Below are 20,362 nucleotides of genomic sequence, written 5' to 3' on the forward strand. Positions count from 1 at the left end.
AGCGTTGGGGTGTTGATCCTTTTTTTTTTAATGCAGTATTGCAGTGAAGAATAACTTGCATTGTGGTGTTGCAGTGTTCTCACACCTTACAGTGTATGATATTTGTAATTTCAAACTGACAGTGTTCAGTGAAATAAACCATTTCCATGTTGCAGTTTATACCTAAGCAATAGAGCCAAGTTAATCTTCAATAAATATTAGCTGATAGACCTCAGGCCATGTTTGTTTATATTTTACCTCTAGACCTCAACCACTATTGGCCAGTCAAAGACCAATGCATAGTCTAAAGAAGAGTAAAACGAGATAAATCCTGAGACTTTATATTGCAGTGTTGGTGTGTTGATAAATATATTGTTTGCAGTGATGCAGTGTTTGTTCTATTTTGTTTCTGGCATTGTGGTATTCAGAACCCCTTATGTACCCCTCCAAGAGTAGCCTGGAAATTTCCAGGATGCAATGTTAATTTGTAAACAGCCAGGAGACATGGATATGAATTCTGTTAAGGACTGAAAATTTCAGCCTCCTTTTCAGCAATTTCTTTAACTGCAGTTGACCTGTGAGGGCCATTGCATGGTCAATTAGCATCAATACTTCAACCAATTGCACATATTTGTGACAAGATTCTTTAACAGGTACTTAGAACTCCATATTTGCCACCAACCCATCAAGGTGTTTCATAGCTCAGTTTTTTGGTAGTGCCATGCTAGTAACTTGGAGGTATGTTTTTCAAACCTGGAATTTCCTCAAGCTCCTTTTAGTGAAAATTTTTTCAATAGCAGTTACTTGACAAAGATCCTTCACCTGTGAACTGTTATCTATTTTTGCCCGATTTTGTGAAAAAATGGTAGACTGGCTGCTCTATAATATCAACTGCATTACATTAGGGGAATTATTTTTAATCAGCAACATCATTTAATTTCACACATTTACTTATGAAATAAAGAATTAGGGACACTCCAATCAAAAATGTAATGGGGAAGTGTAGGGATATTCTTTTCACCAATGACACTATCATCAAGCATACAAAAAAATTAGGGCACCGTTCAATTGTAAATACTTAAAGTACCAACAAAAATTTCACAAAACCTCCACCTTGTGAACTTTGCTACTTAGCTTTAAGGGGCGATAAAGAGATCCAAACACTTCTTTTCATTTTTTTGTATCTCTGATGTTACATGTTGTGTGAAACAACCCCTCTCAACTTGACCGACATTCTAGTCCATCGTCATCATTTCCTTTCTCTAAAACTTCTGGGAAATTCAAGGCAGACGGGAAAAACTGCCATAATTAGTTCCTGTATTATGATCTTCACCATTTTACCACTTGATAGGACCTGGAAGTTTTAAACTTCCATTTGTAAATTACATTTGTCTCGATGGGTGCCCATGGTTACATAATCCAGCTCACAAATAATATACCCTTCAACAAAATTGTTTTCTTATCCAAATATTGAATCCTTGATTTCGGCTGATAGCAACTGACTTTGTCCACATCATATGTTGAATCCCATCTTTCTCATGCATTCTTTATGTGCCTCGATAAGTTCGCCACAATTTTCCTCACCGTTTTCCATGATGCAAGCGTCACGTGCTTTCTTCGTTTCTGGACAAGCACAGCATGGCCTTAGCTTTTTCTTTTCACCTTGTTGTGGCTTTTCTTCTAGTTGTGTAGCAGCTGCAGTAATGGGTGCTTCTCCTGACATCGTGCTTGTTCACAAAATACAATTTTGAGACGAGTTGACTCTACTCGAAGATTCGTCCGACAGGGAAATAGATTATGTAAGATATTTGAAGTCATTACCAACAGGAAACAGCTGTCACGCATGCTCATACATTCCCGGATTTTACTTCAAGATGGCGGATAGCTTACTCTGTGTTTTCCTGCAGCCACATATAACGTGACCTTAAAGGAGCAGGTATATTTTATTGCGATGGCGACGGAGTCAACGGGATCTAGCTCTCATGTTGAACACCTCCTAGCGGAGATTGAATCAAGTGACGGTCTTCTTGGACCAACGTTAAGGTGAATCGATATTATTCGAAAATTATCTATCACTGATACCTCCTTCCCTCGCCACATTTTGACAGGAGGCGGAGGAGGTGCCGTCTCCAATGATTTTTTCAACTGGTCTCTCGTTATCGTGACTTATTTAGAGCCGTCTACGATGGAGAAGAACACACTAACTTTATGGCTAAACTGGAGGAGCGCATACGGGTTCACGATAAGGACATCGAACGGATGTGCAACTATCACTACCAAGGTTTCATCGAGTCTGTCAATGAACTGCTCAAAGTTCGTGGTGAAGCACGGAAACTCAAGGTATTTTATTTTACTTACGAAAAAGGAGTGGTGTGTTTAGTATATTGTGATGCTATTTGGCTGGCTTCATATTGGATATGGTTTATACTTTCGATTCTTGTTGATTTGTTAGTTATACATTTTATGCGATTGTTAATTTCCTTATCTAGCCATCACTTGTGCACGACTTGAATCGTTTCTTAGCAGAGGCTTTCGTGGGTTTTTAAAGTAAGAATATAAGTACTCGGACGTAAAATGCGGTGGGAATCGTAAATAATACAGATGTGAGAATTTTTTGGAATCACTTAAAGAATGTCAGTTCATTCCTTCACATGGGTGAGGTGACAGTTGTGAGTCACGGTAGACTTACCCATTTGATTTGTTCAGTCTGAAAAAGGTAAGTGCTCTCCAAAATAAAGATTTTAAAGGGGTATTTTCATACTATGTATATCAGCCCTCTGTCATTACTAAACATTATACCTGTCTTTCTATTTTTTATTAGATCAAGATAATTGAAGTGAATGAATCCATGCAAGAATCAGGACGTGAGGTCTCTAAATATGTGCTCAGAATTCAATACTCTTCCTCATTTTTGTTAAAACAATTAAAAGCATAATAAGACCAGAGAAATGGTCATTTCAGGTTTTGCTGTTTCTGAAACACTTGAGCATTTTGACAAAATTTGTATGATCTAAAAAGTTCTCTCTTGGCTGGAAAAACTAAATGAACTAGACTCAGAAAGTCTACTCCAGAGGATTAAAACATTATGCTATACTTGAAAATGTCTTTTTTGGTTAGACACATCATCTTGTTATCCAATGTTTATGAGAACTGTAATCATCTGGTGACCCTCAAAGGCAGGAAACAATAATATTGGGCTGACTAGAATCTGTTGTCCCAGCTTGTGTAATTTAATATATTCTCACCATCTCATTGTATCATCTCTGAAAATTATCAATATAAAAAGTAATTAATGATAGCCCTTTGAATCATTCATTTCAACAGATATATGGGTTATTAACCAAGTGTGAGGTCAAGATGGCTGGATATTGACCGAGTTCTTTTTTTGCATTTTTATAGACCGAGACAAAGTCTTGGTCTATAAAAATGTGAAAAAAGAATGAGGCTAATATCCAGTCATCTTGACCGAACAAGCTTGGTTAACAAAGGATTTATTATATCGCAAATCATTTGCTTCAATAAGAATTAGGGATGAGTTGTTTACTTCGAGAGCCTGGAAAGAAAGCCGACTGTGTTTGTAGCACGACAAACTTGCAAGATTTGTTTCTGTGTTCTTTGTTTTGACTATCTTCTGCCACTTTTTCATTTCTGTTGCTGAAATTGTCCAAGAATTATGAATGTAGTTATAATTCTATCTTTTTCATATGTGGGATCGATGCGGGCAATCCCAAGCGGGCAAGATGGGCCCATCTTGCCCACTTGGGTAGCCAGTCAGAACACAGGATTTGCTTCATCTTGCCCACGGGCATTGTGAGTTATGCAATAAAGATTGTTGTTAGACAAGCAAGGCGCAATCAGTTTAAAGCAGATTACTTCCTCCACCTTAATGTTATTTTGTCTAACCACCATATTAAATTATAGAGATGATGATTTTTGACTATTAGTTAAAAATTATGTACAATGTTATACTGTTTATTATTTAATTCTTGTTAAAAAAATGATGATTTTTATTGAATGATAGAGGAGTCTTTGATTCTGTTTGAAAAATATTTAATGCTTCTTGTATTTGATATATGTAGCTCTTAAGCAAGTGTGAAAACCTGATATACTGCCGTACAACCCAGAGAAATATTGTGTCAGCAATCGAGATTCTCAGCCTCTGTTTACCAGGTAATTGATCATTACAAATATGTTGTATGTTGCTGTATGGTCTGGTAACTGGTTTTGAAATGGTGTTATAACTTACACACCTGTGAAATAGTACCTCTCATATTGATTGATACTGACTCTGTACATGTAGGGGTTTAATACATGGGCAGATTATAACATGATTTCAAGTGCAATTTGTAGTCTTTGAAAAATTCTTAATTGCTTTTTTACTTTTAATTGCACAAGAAATTGTGTTATTACTTATTAATTTTATACTTTACATGGAAAAAGCATTACAGGAAGTCGAGATAGATGAAATTTTGAGAGCACTCGGGCTATTTGTAATTTGCACTTTTGTTACAACTTTACACTTGTGTTACAACTTTGAACTGATGTTTCATGAAAACTTCACTCCTTTTCAGCCAATCAGATGTAATTTTCTGATGTATATTATTAATGAAGAAATAGAGAAAATTTGGTAGATTATTGATTAGTTTCTGGTTTGTTTCATATACTGGTTTTCCTTGCAAGTTTTGACCTGAAAATTGGCTGAAGGAACTATTTTGTCTCTATTGATTTTAAAAAAAATGTTCTCTTACAGTACTAGACATGTATGCCAAACTTAAAGATCAGATGTGTAACAGAAGGTCGGTTCTTTCATATATATTATTTCTTTCACACTTCTTGATTATAATTGGAGTTGCAGTTGTGATTAATGAATAGAAAATTACCGGTCAGGAATAATTTACTAGCACATGCTATACTGCGCATTTGATGACATGACATACAGGTAAAGTTATAGTATCTGTATCTTATAACTATACAACTGTGTTTTAACATAATTATCAATTATTACTAGGTATTACCCAGCATTAAAAACATTGGAGCAGCTTGAACACACCTATCTTCCACAGATAAAAAGGTATCTTAAACTCTTAGAGGGAAAATCTTGAAAGCCCTGATTGGTTATGTGCAGTATACAGTACTTGTATTTTATTTAACTTGCCATATTTTAACTTGATTTTAATGGCTGGTACAAGTTGAACTCTCCTCCTTCAAAGTTTATATCTTACTATTAATTTTGAAATACTTTGCCATTGATTGGCAGATTTAGATTTGCAGAGATTATGCAAGAAAGTATACCAGTTGTTAGAAAACACATCAAAGAAGCATCAATGGCTGATCTAAGGGTGAGAAATATGCAGCTGAAAAACTCAGTGATTGACTGCACTCTCATTAATCAGACTGAGTGAAGACAAGATGGGTACACAGTTTAAAACTGTACTTCAGCAGTGGCTGAGGGTTGAGTAGAGTGGACTTTAGATCTCAAGGTCTTGATTCAAGCCCAACTTATTTCACTCCTAATAATTCTCGATGATTCTCCCAGGAGTTTCAGTAATTGTCAGAAGACTGTCAGTGAAACCTGATGAGATGTTGTTGGTTAACCTGTGGTAGACCAGCTTCATATTCAGGAGAAGAGCAATGCACTTTGTAGCTTCAAACTTTCAGAGCTGGCACAGAGTTAAGCAGTAATCTTGCTTGTAAACTTGTCTTACTCAAGAGCTGTCAGTCAATACCGAGACTTGGTATTGATTTCCATTTAGTCATGCCATCTGTTTGTTCTTTTGAGAGTAGTTTCAAAGGGCTGTTTTGACCCTTAATTCTTTTTTGTCTTGTAGGATTTTCTGGAGAAAATTAGAAAGGTTTCTGTCCGGTTAGGCTTAATAGCAATGAAACAGGTTAGTGCCTGTGTATTTTAGGCAACCAGTATATAATTTGCACTACAGTTCTTACTAGATTATCTACTTGGGGCCAGTTGTATAAAGGGCAGATAATGCCATCCAACAGATAAATTGCTATGTGGTGGATAAGTGATAACGAAATGTATAGCTACAATGTATATATGAAGTTCATATATTTTGAACTGCGTTATTAGATATAAATAAATAGCATAAATAGCGCTCTCTACTGCGAGGATCATGCATCACACAAAAAATGTATAGCGTTGGCGGTGTCCACTGGATAGAGTTTTATCCAATGGATGTTATCAAATCTTTGAACAACTGGGGCCTGATGATTACCAGTTGCCAACTCTGTTGGCTTGATTACTTAAACTGCTAGACATCAATTTCTAGAAGTGAACTAGCTCTGTTTTCTTGTTTTTATATGTGTAAATTAATTTGGGTTTCTATCTGGCATGGAAAGTTATTAGAATTTGGGAACATGTTTTTGGTGAAGCTGTAGCAACAGTTACACAGTAATGCTCTTAGATGAGATCAATCTATTTTATGTCTAGGCAATACAAAAAACCAGCTTGACACTTATGCCCGGTGTTGGTTTGAAGAAGAAAGGAGAAGATGAAGTGAGTCTGCACAGTGTACATATAATAGCAGAATTGAAACTATTTTAAGAAGAATTTAAAATTGGTAAAATTAGACTTAAAACCACAAAGATAGTAATTTCAAAAGATTATTTCTTAAGTGGACTCTGTTGTAAAGCAAAGTTCACTGGATTCTGGCATGATAACCCATGCAGGTTGTCAACTTTGTGAATTAAAAGCAGGAAATGGGTGGTTTTCAAGCTTTTAGCAAAGCGTTAATTTCCTTCTTTGAAATTATGATTTTATAGTATGTGTGGTATTCTAGTTATTTATAAGTTTGAATGAATATTATGAATTATGAGCAGATTCCAGTGCAGAGTGGGTGCAGACAGTAATGATTTTTTTCTCTTTGCAGGAATTAGACAAATCTGCTCAAGATTTGGTAGACTTTTCCCCAGTGTACAAGTGCTTGTACATTTTTACAGTTGTGGTGAGTGATTTGTCCATGATATCCTTCTGTCTGTTTGAACAGTTCTTTGTAAATTGAAAGAAATTATTGAAAAGTAATTTAATGCCTTCGTATTTGTCTTAAAGGGAGAAAGAGAGACATTTGATAACTATTACAGGAAGCAGAGAAGAAAACAAGCTCGTCTTGCTCTGGAACTAAGCTCTGGAAGTAGAGTAAGCTTTTAGAGATAATTTGGGATTTATAATATATTAGAAAAACTAATTAAATATGTTGAGCCTTACATTTGTTTGGTGTCAAAAAGGATCATGTTTATTCAAGACTTAAGCTGCAAAAATTTAAAATTTAATTTTAAATTATTTTAAAGAGTTATTTAATGCCTTGCAGAAACAAAGCAATATAATTCATTCAGATTGTTATTTCAAAGCATGTTGAATATCCTCAGTGGGATCTGTGGTGTTAAGTGCACACTCTTTATTAATTAGTAATCACTATACAAGAGTCATCTTACACTAATGATTACCTAAATATAATATGTAATTGACACAATTACATAACATGTGGCAAGTTCACAATAAGTTTCATCGATCTTAATTTTGTTTTCTAACAGGATGGAAACCTGGAAGTGTATAGATCTTATTTTCATCAAATTGTAGGGTGAGTCAATCAGTGCTGAAACAGAAATCCAACTTAACTCTTGCTATAATAACCTTATCACTGCTCTTCGAAGTACTGTATTTCTTCACCTATAAGCTGAGCGATTTTTTCAGTTTTCGACCCAAAATTTTGGGAAATTTTTCATGAAGAACGGGCTTTGGCTTGTAGCCGAGGGTTTTAGATTTTAAAAATATACAGTTGCTGAAAAACTTTACCCCCTGGCTTGTAGTCAAGTTAGCAATGAAGCAGAAGTAATAAAACACAACAAAAATAACTTCTGAATATTGGTTATTCACTTTTTTGAAATTGGTGGCATTTAAAGGAGCTGTTTGATGGATAATGTGTAAGGGCTCTCAACCCAATGGTTTACTTGCCATCCATTCATTTTGTTTTCATTGTCTGTCTCGAACTCGTTCTCTTCTATGTCTTCATCATCTACTTCCGGGGTTTCCTCAGATTAGACCACGTCATCCTCTGTTCCGTCCAAGTCATTAGAAATACTGCAGGTCTTGAAAGATTCAATGACCATCTCTTGGTGTATCTCTGCCCATGCCTCCTTGATCCACCTGAGGACAAGATTTCTGCTTGGTGCCTTATTCTTCCCAGCTGGGGTAAACTCAAATGGCCCTGTTCATCCATACACCCTTCCCCAAGGAGACACGAAGAGGATGCGGCACAACAAGATCTCTCGGTGTATGGATGCCTTTGAAGATGACTTTCGGGGGCACCTTTGCTCCATTAGCAGCAACAGTAAGAACGAGGGTGAAGCTCCGCTTTTCCACTCCACAAGATTTTATTGGCACTGTTTGGCTCCCACTGAATTCCAGTGTTCAGTTCGACGGCAGCTCAAAATGCATGGGTGTCTCATCCATGTTGTAGATGCAGGATAAAGGGTAGTTGGCATGTTTTCTTGCTGCAACGACAAAGTGATGAAACCGCACAATGTTCTCTTTGAGGTCGGCGGGAAATCACTGGGCTAGAGTTGTCTTTGTTTGAAGGCTTACAGAGTGACATCGTTTCCATTTCTCGTACCATCCACAGGAAGCTTTGAAAGAAGGATCATCAGAGAGCTCTTTAGCTTTAAGGCGAAGCATCAATCCACTCACAGCAATACCTAAAAAAAAATAAAATAACAATCTTATTTTGATGTGAGATAACTGTAGATTTGTGACTGCAACACTCTTTTCATGACATGTTATGAAATTATCATGACAACAACATATTTCTGACCAATCAAAGTCTGTTTCCCATGCACTGAAAGATGATATCATTCAACTCTTCAAAAACTCTAAAATTTCACATAAAAAAAGTAAATACCAACCTTGTTCTCTTTGCTGTGAAAACTACTCCATCACTTGTTGGTCTAGTTTGGAATTTTTCGGAGTGAAACAGCCCATTGTTGCACCTTTTGCAGACATCTTCAGCTCACCAGAAAGAATAGTTGCCTGGTCTCATCTCCAGTGTCATACCATTGACTCACTTAGTCCATATTCTCAAGCAATTTCCAAGTTGTTTTCTGCTGCTTCAGCTTCCGCAATAACTTTTATCTTGAAAGCCATACTATACGAGGAACAGTGTACTTTAGGCATGATGATAAAACATAACAGCGATGAAAGGGATACTCAATCGATTGATACTTTGAAACGTTTAACTGAGATTGTTGTTGTGGTTGATCTGTTGTCGCATGGTAGTATTTATACACGTTGTTGGATCAACTGATATTCATAGCTCTTTGTTGGTTCGCTCTTTTTCTTTTGTGTTTATTGTAGTTCATTAGGTTTTGTGTTTAGTGAGTCAAATTCTTATGATTTCCATGAGGTTCGCTTGCTCAAATGGCCAATTACAATCAATAATTTTGCTCTCGGCTTATAGGTGATGGATTTACTTTTTTTAGGGGCAGCTTGAGTGTAGTGGAAAGACCCTGACTTTCAGGGTCTTGGCTTACAGCCGAGATTGGCTTATAGGTGAAGAAATATAGTATTTCAAATTGGATTCAGAGAAAAGTTAGGCAAAGAAAGCCCTTCTCTATGAAAATGTTACCTTTCAACGTCATTAGGTACTCTCCATATGTTCAATAAGTCATACTAATGTTATGATGGATGTGGCAGTTGTGGTTCTTTATTGCACTTATAAACCTCCCTAAATGGAAGTAATTTTTTATTTCCCCACCTCAAGGTTCTTTGTGGTTGAGGATATAATTCTACACACAACCAAGGGTCTTGTAACAAGGTATTTTACACTGTGCAATATGTTACTAGTACACTTGGATAATATCATGTGAAGGGACACTTTATTCTTGATATGTTTGCGCTTGTGAATTGCTTTTGGGGGCTGCTCATTTCAAGGATAAAAAGGTGACAATTATGACTACCATGACATGATATAATTTCGATTTCATGAAAATGAAGAATTGGTTGATTGTAATTTCTTGGAAGTACACTGTCTGTGTGACTTTACTTGTAAGTCATTATTTTGACTTACAACAATTTTTGTTTTACAAATTTGGCCAAATAATGAGCACTGTGTGGCATGTACAACTTCAGTGTGCTTGGTTAGAGAGGGGGTGGTTTGATAATTAACCCAAGCTGATAGTAATATGAAGCTTCAAGAATGGCTTACTAAAAAAGGTTGGTATGTGATTTGTTAAAAGTACAAAATGGTGCAAAAACTTTTTTGTTTCCCAACTTTGATTGTCTTGAACTGAGTTTTAACGGTCTTGTCTCTTGAATGTCTCGAAACTCAACTCGAGCCCTGATCCTCAAAGTTATCAAGTACAGAGGATTGAGGATCAAGGTTCAACAGACTGTCAACTTATCAACTTACTTTTGAGCGGTACTGTAATATAAAGTACGTTATTATAATGGGATATTGGATGAAGCATAAACTGAATAGGATATAATGGAAGCTGCATGCCCAAGCAGTGGAAGGTTTTCAAATTGTTTTTGAAACACATTGATATAATCATGTACTATAAACAACAGGTCAACAGTTGATGATCTTTGGGAAATGGCAGCAAACAAGATTGCACCTGTTCTCATCACATGCACACAGTCGGTAGGAGGAAAATTTATCAGCATTGCATTTTTTTATCAGGGCTGTTATGAGACTTAGTAGCCTGCCAAAAATGGCAGGTAGTCTGATATCTATAGCCAGTTACTTTCACCTTAGTCTACCATACTGTAATTACTGATAAAAAAAGCATATTTGTGATTAAATTGAAAAACCATTGAGGAAATAAGCATAGCAGCCATTTCCCATTTCAGTGTGAAATTAAGTGTACAATCCAAATTGTTTTGATGAGTGAAAAAACTTCACATTTAGAATTTGCTCAAACCACTTTCAAGCTTCTTGGAATGCCTGGAATGATTCAGCTGAATAGTACCCAGTCTTGGCTCTGTTGAGTTGCTCTTTTTTTTTAGTTTAAAAGAAATCCTACTTGTACATGACATTATTTTCATGTATACTGTAAATCAGGGTCCTAAAAGAAACCCATGAGCACTTCTTTCTAAGTATTTATTCAGTAGTATAAGTCAGGGATGTAACCTTTGCTTTTCTAGGAGGGTAAAATAATGATAAATGAAGCATATGACTGCATATTCTCCATTTTCTTTTTCATGATGTTTTACATTTTAACTGACATCTTGCTGCTGTTTTTTAGGCCTATTGTGAAGAGCCATCTCTGCTTTTAAAAGTGAAAGAACTCATTGTGTGGTTCTGTCACACCCTGTCAGTATGTATACTTCATACCTCTTGTTCATGTTTGATGTTAAACTTTGGATGCCTTTATCTGAAAATTGACATTTCTGTATTTTCTTTTCATCTTTTGTTTCAGGGTTTTGGATTTAATGTAAATAAAATTTTTGATGTTCTTCTTGAAATGAGGTAAGGTTGGAATCCTAATTGTTACTAGTAACATGAACTACCAGTGTTGTAATTTTATGATCCTGTTAATAAGGCCTCTATCATTCACTGTAATTGAATAATTCTTTTAAACTGTTCAGGAAAGTCCTTTTCTGATTAATTGCAGACTTTTGCTATCTGTAACCAAAATAGGTAGAGTTTGTAACTTCTATCTGGTACAATTTATTAGTATTTTGTACCATCCAAGGGTTGTATGGAGCCAAACAATTTTTTTTAAATGTCTGAGTGAAAACAAGTATAAAATGTTTACAATGGTTTTGCATCCAAGGACACCATATAGAGTGATAATTAAGATTAGTTGATGAAAATTCTGTTCTTTGTACATATATCTGTAACTTTTACCCTCTTCGTATACCTTTTCTAGACTTCAGTACAATGAAATTTTGTCAAAGGATTGGGAAGCTATATTCAAGTATGTAATGATACCATTAATTGTTGATATGAAGTGAGCAAAGTAGTCTGTGTATACACAGAATGCAAATATAGCATCCAATTTGAATTGCCATTGTTCTGGACTCACTAGCCTTGTCTTCATGTGGAAATACAAAAGGATTATTACACGTGTGAGAGGCTTGTCAGTCCAGAACAATGGCAACTCAAATTGGATGCCATATTTGCATTCAGTGTATAGACTATACTATTGAATGAGGAGTAATTTTAGAAGTAGAGTTAAGCTGCATTTCTATTTTTGTATACATTGCAAGTGAGAGTGTTTCAAGTTTTTTAGAGCTAATTGGACTATGCAGGGGTTTCAATAAGGGCCAGGCACGGGGCAAATTGACTGGTTATGAGGGTGGCTTTTCCCACCTGATTTGACCATCTGGAGGAAAGTTTATCCTATAAAGAAGTTCAGTTCAAAGAGTTTTGCCCTCCTGTGAAAACCAGTTGCCCTCCTGCAGAAAACATTAATGAAACCCCTGACTATGTTATTTTAATTTGGATATATCAACGAAGTTGAAAAGGTAAACTGGCCACCATAACGATTACAAAAGCTGACGTTTCGAGCGTTAGCCCTTCATCGGAGCGAAGGGCAAATGCTCGAAACGTCAGCTTTTGTAATCGTTACGGTGGCCAATTTACCATTTCAACTTTGTTGATATATCCAAATTATTTCGTCACTCCCACCGACGCAGCCCCAAACAGTTTCTTTCAAAACTATTAGCCTTTATTCATATGGTATTTTAAGCTTTTAGCACAACCTCTCTTTTCTCTTGCTGATTTGTTCTTGTTTCTCCTCAAAGGAAAATTTTTGATGAAGATAACTATGCACCAATGCTTTGCCAAGATGAGACTGAGTACAGTGACACCCTGAAGGAATTTCCTTTTGATGACACAGAGGTTGTACAGGTATTAAATGAGGTGTATACGTAGTTAAAGTTTTTAAAGAGGGAGTTAGAAGGTCCATTTATTTATTTATTTATTTATTTATTTGTAAGCTTCACCAAAAACAATTTGGCAAGAGAGATCTCACAGAGCTAATGTTCCATTAACGAGACTCCTACAGAATCAATCAAACAACCAAAAAAAAAAAAACAATTACAAGTTACAATTACAAATTACAATCGAGTGGATTGACATCATCATCATCATCATCATCATCTAGTGATCATATTATGTGACCATAACATTTGTGCATCTTGTTTTGATTCATTTTTGTTGTTCTTCCATGATGGTCTGTGGCACACTTCTTTGCTCACAATTTGCAACATAGAATGATTTGAGAATGTGAAATCGTGTTGAGTTGCTTGGACTCAAATGGTAGCAACCTCATTTGCATAAGCTGTTATCCTAGATAAGACACTAGAATTTAAAATTGATGGTTTTTGCATTATTGAAAGCTACTGTTGTCATTGCCATTTGTTTTTATTGAATAGTCTTACTAGAGGTCAACATTACAGTTTACAGGTTATCAATAGGTTGTGGCTGTTTTTTATTTTTGCCAGGAATGCAACACTGTTCATCTAATGTGATAATCTCTGAACATTTTTTTGTTTTGTTTCCTAAGCATCCTTTCCCAAGGCAGCTTCCATTTTCAGAGGGTGTCACTAAGATCTATCAAGAGGTACTTTTTAAACTGCCAGTTAAATGCCTTACAAGTTGTAGTCAGCCTGTAATGCCAATAAATATTAAATTATCACTTGTTCTACTTTGCAGGTCAAACACTACATAAGGTCATGTTTAAAATTCAATGAAAACCTCAATGTCAGGTAATATGTACATTATTTTTTACCCCATAATTGATAATCATGGGTATTTCCATGGAGATTAATGATCTTCCTTCTGTTGTTGTAATTATTGTCTGAGGTTTTCACTAGATGTACACTTGCCTCTTTAAGAGTGTGAATTGAGTCATTAGATGGTAACAGTAATGCCAAGTATCTTAAAATGCTTCAGGTGATCTACTGATACTGTCAATATGTTGAATGGAGTCAGGTCTTTCTCCATAGGCAATTTACTTTGGCTGTTGCATTAGGCTTTCCCTTACAAACTTCTAATCATAGACTTAGTACCACTAACTCAAACTGAACTTTATGGGCACATTCTGTATTATCTTTTTCTTTAGTCAAACTGAGATTGGAGATTCGGTGCGGAAGTCAACAAATTTACTACTAACAAGAACACTAAATGGTGAGTGTGGCTTTGGAGATGAGTATAGCCATGGAAAACAGAAATTTTACTATGATCCTTGTAACCATTGGACAAATCATTATTAATTTTTTGTTTTGTTTTTTAGGTTGCATAACATCTATTATTAGAAGGCCAACAATGTCAATTCCACAGGTGGGTATGCTTCTGAATCAAGCATTCAATCAATAGCGTGGGATAGTTATAGATAAGTAGACACGTAAATGTCTTGTTTCATGAAATTGAGTGTATGACGCAATGGATAGTTCAATGAATGAGCTACTAGATTAAAGAATAAACGAAATAATGACTGGGTGAATGAATTACAAGATAGTATTCAGTTGTATGTCGTAACGTCAGGGTAAGTTAAATGCAATGAAATTTATGTCAGCGTTGTTTGTTAGTGTATTCATGCACTGATATGTGTGGTTACTTTGATGTAACCCTTTCGCTCCGACGAAGGGCTAACGCTCGAAACGTCAGCTTTTGTAATCATTACGGTGGCCAATTTACCATTTCAACTTTGTTGATATATCCAAATTATTTCGTTACTCCCACCGACGCAGCCCCAAACAGTTTCTTTCGAAACTATCAGCCTTTATTACTTTGATGTAACTTTAGTTTTTCTTTTCTATATGTTTTTTTTTTGGTTAACAGCTTGTTCAAATGTCCATCAATACAATTCATTTAGAAGAGGCCTGCAATCATCTTGAAGAGTATGTGACTGCAGTAACAGGGTATGTAGATGTTGAACCGGTCTCTTTTTTTTTTCTAATTAAAATTTTCATATAGTTTATTTTTGGTTCATATATTAGGTTAATCTTTTGAGTATTTCGCATTCAAAACATCTACAAGAAAATTGAAGGGTATATTCCAGTACCTCGGGAGTTACTGTGAATAAGTAGAGCAGACAACATTTAAAATAACCGTGTTTATCTTTGCTGGTTTTCAACCACAGAACCTCCAGTGAAAGAATTAATGTTTCGCGAGTTTATGGGTTGTCGTCGTTCAAAGTGAGTAGTTGAAAATTTTATTGCCCTTAAATTTCTTATTCATTATTCCTCATTATTTTAAATGTACTTTTGGATGTTATCACATCACGAGTTTATGGCCGGATGGGTGTGTATTGAGGGTTTACAGAAGGACCTACCATGTATTGTGTCCGGTGGCATAGATATGTATTATAGTGCATGGTCCGATTTGTTTTGAATGTATCGTAGATAGAGGTTTTTGCTTTTGCTTCGTTGATGATTTTGTTTGCAAGTAAAATTTATTCCAGTAATATAAGCCGTTTGGCGTGGTAACGTAAAAATACGTGTAAGTGTCTTTGTCTCACCAGGATATGAGAGCTGAGGCAGAACAACAAGTTTACGAAAGACTCAACATGAAAATAGAAGACTTTTTAGAGTTAGGTATGTAATGATAATTATAATACGTAAAGAAAGTGTTTAACACAAAGTAGTTCTGAGTTGTAGACGAGCTGACCTTTAGGCTAGTTGTCATGCGGGCGAGCTCACTTTTAGGAGAGTTTATTTAGAGGCGATGTTGACCCGTGGGCGACTTTGAAGAGACTTGTAGAAAAGTTGGTAAGCGGGCGAGTTGTCTCGTGACGGAGTCAATTGGAACTTAAGTAAGCTAACAATAAACAACCCGATGAACCCAAAACTCAATTCGGCCTCCATACTTTTGGTTCTTAAAATCCCTGCTTCGTGTCAATAGTTTAAAACGCAAAATTAATATATGGAAAAAAAAAACAGATTTAATCTCGTCATTGTTGATAAGTAGGGCCTTCGGAATTCAAAGTTTTCCGGAGAAACTATTTTTAAACTTTTTAGGGACGCGTTAAGTTTTTGTTACAATAATTTGTCGCAGACTTTATAGCTTTATACTTCCTTCATACTAACCTTTCTTGGGGGGGGGGGGGACCTTCCATCCGATTGCCATACTCCTACTGTACTCGAAGTACCCTTTTACGTGACTGTTCATTTGATAACCATATTCATATAAGCCCTTGTGCGAGGTCTGCGAGGTGGACGGAGAGGTGAAGATTTACCATGGTCACAAAAACAGAAAATGTGATGAAAGCGAAGGCTTAATACTAACCACAACACAGCAATGAAAACCGTGCTACTTCAGTTGTTCTATCGATTTACACATTCTTCGGCCATTCTGTGAAACAAATGGAATAAGAACTCTGAAACCAATTAATTTAACAGAGCTATTTTTTTCTTCGGTCAATTCTTATTTTTTTTATAATTTCTTTCCTGATATAATCTCCGTAAAATAAATGTTGTTGAAGGAATGAAACCCATTCAACAGCGTATGTTGGTTTTCAGCGAATTACAACTGGGTTCCAGTGAACTCCAGATTGCATGCCAGTAGCTATCTGGTGGATCTGTTGGACTATCTTCACACCACTTTTCTAAACTTCAGTACGCTGCCGGTAAGTCTTGCACACTTGTTTTACATCTTTTTGTTCTATTTTGACTGTTATAGCTGTACTTGTACATTTAAGCAGGTTCGATCAAGTGTATTTCTTTCTTTTTTCTCAGGGCAATGTGGCCCAGACGGCTTGCATGTCTTCATGTAAATATCTCGCGACGAAGCTCAGAGAGATGTTACTAGATGAAGAGGTACGAATAAACGAAAGCCATGTTTGCAACATGTGGAACGATTGGCTTGTTGCTCGTACATTTCACTTTTATAACTAATCTTCATCGGTAGGAACAGGAAGCTTTAACTCGAACTTTAAACTGTCCTTACTTGCTTTCATCGATAGAGACAGAAAGCTGGTATCACGTTACATAGTTCCCTAAGTTAATTAGAAGAAGTTCTTTGCTACTCTTAATTTTCTCTTTTTAAGGTCTTAAATGAAACACTGTTCGTACGACTTACCTATTTTCGATACATAAATGTGTTGTTGTACTTGAAAGTTCTCCTCTCTCTGCGATTGTTTTTGACCATTTGCTTCCTTTTAACAGGTGAAGCAGATGAACTCACACGGCTTGGACGGGTTTAACCAAGATCTGAGGAAATGTGAAGGTAATTTCCTTTTGGTTTGATCCCATTTCTTTGTATCTCAGTGGAGTTGAAAACATGGCTGCGACTCGCAACCTTGTTGTTAATGCAAGGTGCTCGTGTCGGGCAGTGCAGGATGTTTAACCAATCAAAACAAATATTTTGTTCAATCAACCAATCAAGAACGAGCTAGTGAACTAGTCTCGTTGTGGTCTACTAATTTTCCCGCCATTGGCACCGCGCGGTTTTTCTTCAAGCTACAATTGTTTACTGTGCATTTTGTGTAATTTTTGTCTGGGGTTCAGAGTGCTTACCTCTAAAATCAATTGTCTCTTAAATTGACATTGAAAAAGCGCAACGTTCCAAAAAAACTCAACCGATTATTGCATTTGTAACATAAATATTTTAGCAATGGACGATTTTTGATATAGTGGTGCAGTCGTTTTCTGTATAAAGGGGGTGTGGATGCTCGCTAAATACTGCTTGATTTGAAAAGGCAACAAATATCCATAATTTCACAAACCTGTCTCAAATTGTTTCAGAGTTCGTTAACTCCAATCCAGTAGAGGGGATAAGCGACGGAACACTACAAATGACATTTCTGGAATTGAGACAGGTAAGATCACTATGAGCCGTAACTGTTCGTGTCTTGCGTCCAGTCTCTTCTCTATCTCCACTGTTTCGTGCTTCTCACTTTTTAGACCTTTTTATGTTTGTTAGTTGGTAGATTTGTTGTTGAATGCAGACTGGTCGACCTACTTTGCTGAACATGGTTACCCAACAAGTAAATACAGTAGAGTAAACCCTCAAGTTGTAGCGAGACTCCTGGAGAAGTAAGTGACTTTTAAATATTATTTAAGCATGGAAGCGGTCGAAACATTATGCACAAGCAAGGTCAAGCTAAGCATGACATTTGGTCAAACGGAAAAAATTAGAATTCTTGCTGTCCGCCGGTAGCCCTTTTTACACACGCGTTTTTTATTTGACATAGGCACTGTGTTTGAAAAATAAGTTTCAGTTAATTTTCTACATCATTTAGATTTAAGTGAGTTTAAGAAGTGTGTACTTTGCTGTTTTTTGTTGTCGTAAAGGTCATGTTTAAACTTATTAGTAACTTATACGTCTTAACCATATTGTTGACCATAAAGCTAAGGTTTGCTTACGGCAAACTCAGTATGGATATGGGTGTCGTGAAAAGAGATTTTCTTTGAACAATTCCATAGAGGGGCAAAATATGATACTCTGTTTCCTCAATGACACAGTCGATGTTTCTTATAACTTAGTTTTATGAAAACATTACACTACTAAGCGGAAAGGAGTACAACTATTTTCAAACGAACCCCTCGATTGTGGCTTAGGTACCAGCCTTTATTTATCACCTGGGGAAAGGGGGGGGGGGGGGGAGAAAGGTGGAGATTGTTTAGGATCACATGATATTCAGGGGGAAATGGATGGCAGACCGTCGTCGTCAACAGGGTATAAAGACCATCAAATTCTCGTAACTAATTTGCAAGGAGATGTGTAGCAGCTAGAGGGGAGAATTCATAATCAGATCTGCCAGTGGGAGGGAGATCATAAGAATACTGCAGAGCCTCATAGGGGGTGAAATTTTACTCATATTGCGAAGTATTGATTTAACAAGGCGATGTTTGTTTTAGGATGACGGACACGGGGAAGAAGCGAATTTTATCATTAAAGAAAGTCGACCGCGATCGCAGAAAACTAAATGAATCGATCCTGAAACGACTTAAGACGCTGGATGCGGATACTTCGGGAGCTTCTGTAATGTATTGAATTGTCAGTTCTCGTAATTGAGGAGGTCACAAGATCCACAGCCCAAAAGAATAGCGTAATTGAGGGTAATCATGATTTGTGAATTCACCAGTAACGTGAATCACGAGATCATCCTATGTTAGGAAATTGGACACGGAAGGATCAAGGCTATCTCTACTGGTACCTTGCAACTCTGCTTTTGCAAAGAAAGATAGCGTGACATCGTGACAGAGGTGTGAAGGGGACGAACGTGACCGTAAATAACTCCAACAGTTTAACTCTGTGCTATAGATATGAAATGATCTAATAACTAATAAGGTGCATAACTTGAAAGTCAAACTGATAACGATTATTTAGTTCAAAGCTTATCACTAAGGTACCATCCACATTACGCCTAATAAATTTCAAGCGGCGAAGTAAGTCTGCCGACGCAACGAAAGTCTACCGTTCACAGTAGAAAACAGATAATTTTTCTGTCCACACTAGAAAACAAAGAGAGTTTTTCAGTTCACACTGCAGTGATCACCGGCGGTAGAAAAGCTTGACTGCAACCTTGGGCCGCATTCGTGTGAGAAAGGTCGTCAGTATCTGAGCAACTGCGCACTAACCCCTCCCTAACCCAACATTAACCCCATATTGTTGTCATTTGACTGTTGTTGGGAGGGGTGGGTGCACATTTGCTCAGATAATGACACTGATCCGAAAGGTCTAATCATTCCCCTGGAAAACTACAAAGTGCAGTCTAGTCGTTTTCGAAATGTTCGTTTTAAAGATCCACAACAGGACTAGACGATGACTATCAAATTTATCCACTTTAAAGAGCATTTTGAAAAGGCGCTGTTTCTTAGTTTACTCCAGGTTCTTCTGGATCCGTGTGTTCCCTGGACGTAGTATACATAGAGTTGTATTTTTTAATTTATTCGGCGTATTGTGAAGAGGCCTTTAGATTTACTCAACAGCTATTCAGAAGTCATTAGAGTGAATCTCTGTCTCTGAACAGTTCACGTCCTTTTTAAATCAAAATGTGTAATATGAAATCTTCTATCGCGATTTTCTAAGTGTATGAAGTTATCAGGAAGACTTTAATTCAATCGTCATTAGAAACGTTTCAACTATCAGTGGCCGTGATCTGATTCTTACAGTCCATGTATAATATAACAAATGATTAAGATTATTACACGACTCGGGCAGTCAGAGGGCCAATAACAAAAATCAACCAATCAAAATGCTCTATTGCCGGTCAATATTCTCTCAGTATTGGACCGGGCACTGTCCCGAATGGTCCCGAATGATACCGCACTTGTGTCCCTTTGAACTTCAGTCGTATAATGAATCTCTTATTAACCAAGCTTGCTCGGGACCGTACTGGAAAAATATCGACCCTCGGTATTTTTTGTACGGACCTCGCTGCGCTCGGTCCGTACTGTCAAGACCTCGGGCCGATATTCTCCCAG

General features: G+C 36.7%; 1 protein-coding gene across 1 annotated transcript; it reads left to right on the plus strand.

Annotated features, from left to right (window-relative positions):
- Positions 1–1,820: 1,820 nt before the first annotated feature.
- Positions 1,821–19,356, plus strand: LOC111331218 (exocyst complex component 6B). Its single transcript, XM_022936277.2, has 31 exons — positions 1,821–2,022; positions 2,154–2,319; positions 2,801–2,848; positions 4,059–4,149; positions 4,730–4,775; positions 4,988–5,050; positions 5,237–5,318; positions 5,808–5,867; positions 6,425–6,490; positions 6,864–6,938; positions 7,043–7,129; positions 7,525–7,571; positions 9,747–9,800; positions 10,553–10,625; positions 11,230–11,301; positions 11,404–11,453; positions 11,857–11,904; positions 12,734–12,839; positions 13,498–13,554; positions 13,647–13,699; positions 14,056–14,120; positions 14,227–14,273; positions 14,775–14,854; positions 15,076–15,130; positions 15,457–15,529; positions 16,454–16,560; positions 16,670–16,750; positions 17,099–17,159; positions 17,678–17,751; positions 17,856–17,968; positions 18,794–19,356. The coding sequence occupies exons 1-31, from the start codon at positions 1,931–1,933 to the stop codon at positions 18,927–18,929; spliced, it is 2,328 nt and encodes a 775-aa protein (XP_022792012.1). The 5' UTR covers positions 1,821–1,930; the 3' UTR covers positions 18,930–19,356.
- Positions 19,357–20,362: the final 1,006 nt, after the last annotated feature.

This window comes from Stylophora pistillata, chromosome 1 (genome assembly GCF_964205215.1).
Source record: "Stylophora pistillata chromosome 1, jaStyPist1.2, whole genome shotgun sequence".
NCBI lineage: Eukaryota > Metazoa > Cnidaria > Anthozoa > Scleractinia > Pocilloporidae > Stylophora > Stylophora pistillata.